The following is a 2,607-nucleotide window of genomic DNA, read 5'->3' as shown; positions in this document are numbered from 1 at the left end:
AATTCCATCCATAAGGAACCAACTAATAATAATAATAAAAAATGCACAGTATATCTTTATAGCAGAATATTATGCAGTTGTTAAAGCAACGTGGTAATTTTAATTGTGCTGATAGAGAAGAATAGTCAAGGGATAATGCTAAAAGAAAAACAAGTCCCAAAATAGTATGTGATAGTCTATTTGTATAAAGTTTGAATAAACAACAGGAAAAACACAGGTGTGTACTACATATATGCAGAGATCATTTCTAGAATAAATATGTAATATTTTCCTCTGGGACATAGGAAGTGAGGGTGCTTCTTAGTTCTTTACCCCCACTTAGTCTTATTTGAACTTTTGAGTATCTATTACTTAGAAATAACTTTAAAGAAGTCATTGTATATTTAATTTGTTATTTTAAACTACCAATAGGACATATCATGTTAGTTTAAGGTCTACAAGTCATAAAGATTGCAATATTTTGATAATAATATTTGTATATGTAGTACTTCTTTTTTGTTTCCTTTAAGTGTGCACTCAAGATGTAATTTTGATGCTTAGGAAATCATTTTGCTTGAGAACTTTAAAAAAACAATGAACTCACATTTAATTTCGATCAACTGGGATAATCCACAAATAATAATGATGACTAAACTGTTCTCTTTTCACCTTCATGACTTTCTAGACTTTGTACATTACAGTCCACCCCCTGAAAAAGTCGCTCTTTTGTAAGAAGATTAACAGCCATCCTTTGTCACCTTTATTTTTATCTTTGAAAGAGGAAGAATAATCACCCAGTTCTGAAACATCATGCGTGGGTAGAATTGAATTACCCAAATTGAAAACCTCCCTGCAAACTAGAGGATAAAGAATCCCATCAGCGTGTACACATAGGCTCTCCAGGGACTTTTTGATTATTTACCCCATGAAATCCTTGAGATTTCATAATTTATCTTGTCTCATTTCCCCATTATGAAATGGAATTTTCAGCATCCCTTCTCTTGTCTGTTTTCAGATCACAGAATTGTGTGGTGCCAAGCGGGTTGGTTATTTTGGTCCGACACAGTTTTACGTTGCCCTGAAATTAATTGCTGCGGCACAGTCTGGCCTCCCTGTGCGGATAGAGAGTATTAAATGTGGTAAGTATCTCCCATTTATACATTCTGTTATCCATGACAGTTTTTTTTTTTTTTTAATGAGAACCATTTTTGTCATGAAAAAGAGACCTGGGTTTAAGGCCTGTTCTGTAAGCATTTGTGGAATTTTTTGTTTCTTCTTCCATCTCTTCTATTAAATAGGACTTACCAGGTGTCTTAGTTTTTTTTTTTAATGAGAAAAAATTCAGAGAGTGACCTGAGGTTAGTTTCTTTTATCTGACTTGCCGTTAAAAATAGATTTTGTTCTTTAGCTGAGAAAGATTGGGACAAGGGTTCTAGAACCTGTGGCAAAATAGTAAGACTCAGTTTAATTTTCCACTTGAGGAATCTATGTTGTTTAAGGTTCTATGAGGGACAAGGAACTGAGTAACAGGGAGAATTTGAGTGGAGCTGCCCCTTCTCTCTCTCTTCTGTTCTTGCCAGGCATGTCAAGTATGATTATCTTTTAATCTCTCAATTCCCAAAGCCCTATTAAGTACTTGGGGGCTACTAAATATTTTTCGTAATGAATTTATCTTCTCAGAGTTTTTATTTATCATTTTCTTATCTTGCTATTCCTGCCCCAAACCCACCACATACTTGAGCACTTTTCATGACTTAAACCAAAAGCAAAGCCCCAAACTCTTAGCATCATTTGCCCTGCTTCAGTACTGGTTTTACTAAGCTGTTTAAAGAACGTGATTATTCAGTGGATGTGCTGAGGTCTTTTGTTAGTTCACTGTGATATGAATTACTTTCCTGTGTCTACACAGCTATGCAGGAACTTTGCCCTTTTCCTCATTTTGAGATAAAAATCACCCAACTATTCCTATCTGTTCTGTGAAGTCCCTAGTGGATCTTTTTGTGGGCTCAGGATTTATGGTTAGTCCATGGTAACCTTGTAGCTCCAAATAGCAGAGAAGATTCTGATAAATTGACTATAGAAAATGAAGCTTTTTTTTACACTAACCATTAGGAAGCTGCAATCATCCTGCTAATCTTTATTAAAGGCTTAGTGTGTGCCAGACACTATATCATTTAGTCCTCATGACATTTACCTAAACTAGATAATTGTGTCAATTTGCATTGCCTAGAATAAGCTGTGATAACAAATACCACTGAAATGTGAGTGCCTTAATGGAACAAAGGCTTGCTTACTGCTTTGCAGTGGGTCAGGGTGACCCTCCAGGGCAGCTGCCCTCCATGTGTTGGCTCTGTGATCCTGGCAGCTTTATCCTGTGGCACCTCCAACACAGCACCTGTTCCCGTAATTGCCACAACAGAGAAATAGTTTCTTAGCCTAGCAGTTAAATGCTTTGGCGTGGATGTGACTCAGGTTACTGCTGCTCACAGTGCATTGGCCAGAACTTGGCACATGGATCTACTGACATGCAGAGCAGGCTTTGGGGGTTGTAGTTCCCTCGTGTGCCTGCAAGTAGAGGAGACTGGATGTGGGTGAACTCTGAAAGTCTCTATCCTGGTGCTGTTATTA

The 2,607-nt window shown here is 37.1% G+C and overlaps 1 protein-coding gene across 1 annotated transcript in view; it reads left to right on the top strand.

The window, feature by feature from the left end:
• The window catches only part of LOC104985557 (ralBP1-associated Eps domain-containing protein 2-like), a gene marked incomplete at its 3' end in the record, with an annotated part of 25,338 nt that overhangs the window by 5,261 nt on the left and 17,470 nt on the right, over positions 1 to 2,607 (top strand). Inside the window, exon 2 of the mRNA XM_010835806.1 lies at positions 995 to 1,118. Within this exon, the coding sequence (XP_010834108.1) occupies positions 995 to 1,118 (124 nt within the window). The remainder of the gene's footprint in view (positions 1 to 994; positions 1,119 to 2,607) is intronic.

Source organism: Bison bison, unplaced genomic scaffold (genome assembly GCF_000754665.1).
Source record: "Bison bison bison isolate TAMUID 2011002044 unplaced genomic scaffold, Bison_UMD1.0 scf7180017845566, whole genome shotgun sequence".
NCBI classification, from domain to species: domain Eukaryota; kingdom Metazoa; phylum Chordata; class Mammalia; order Artiodactyla; family Bovidae; genus Bison; species Bison bison.
This window is presented reverse-complemented; position numbering and strand designations above follow the sequence as displayed.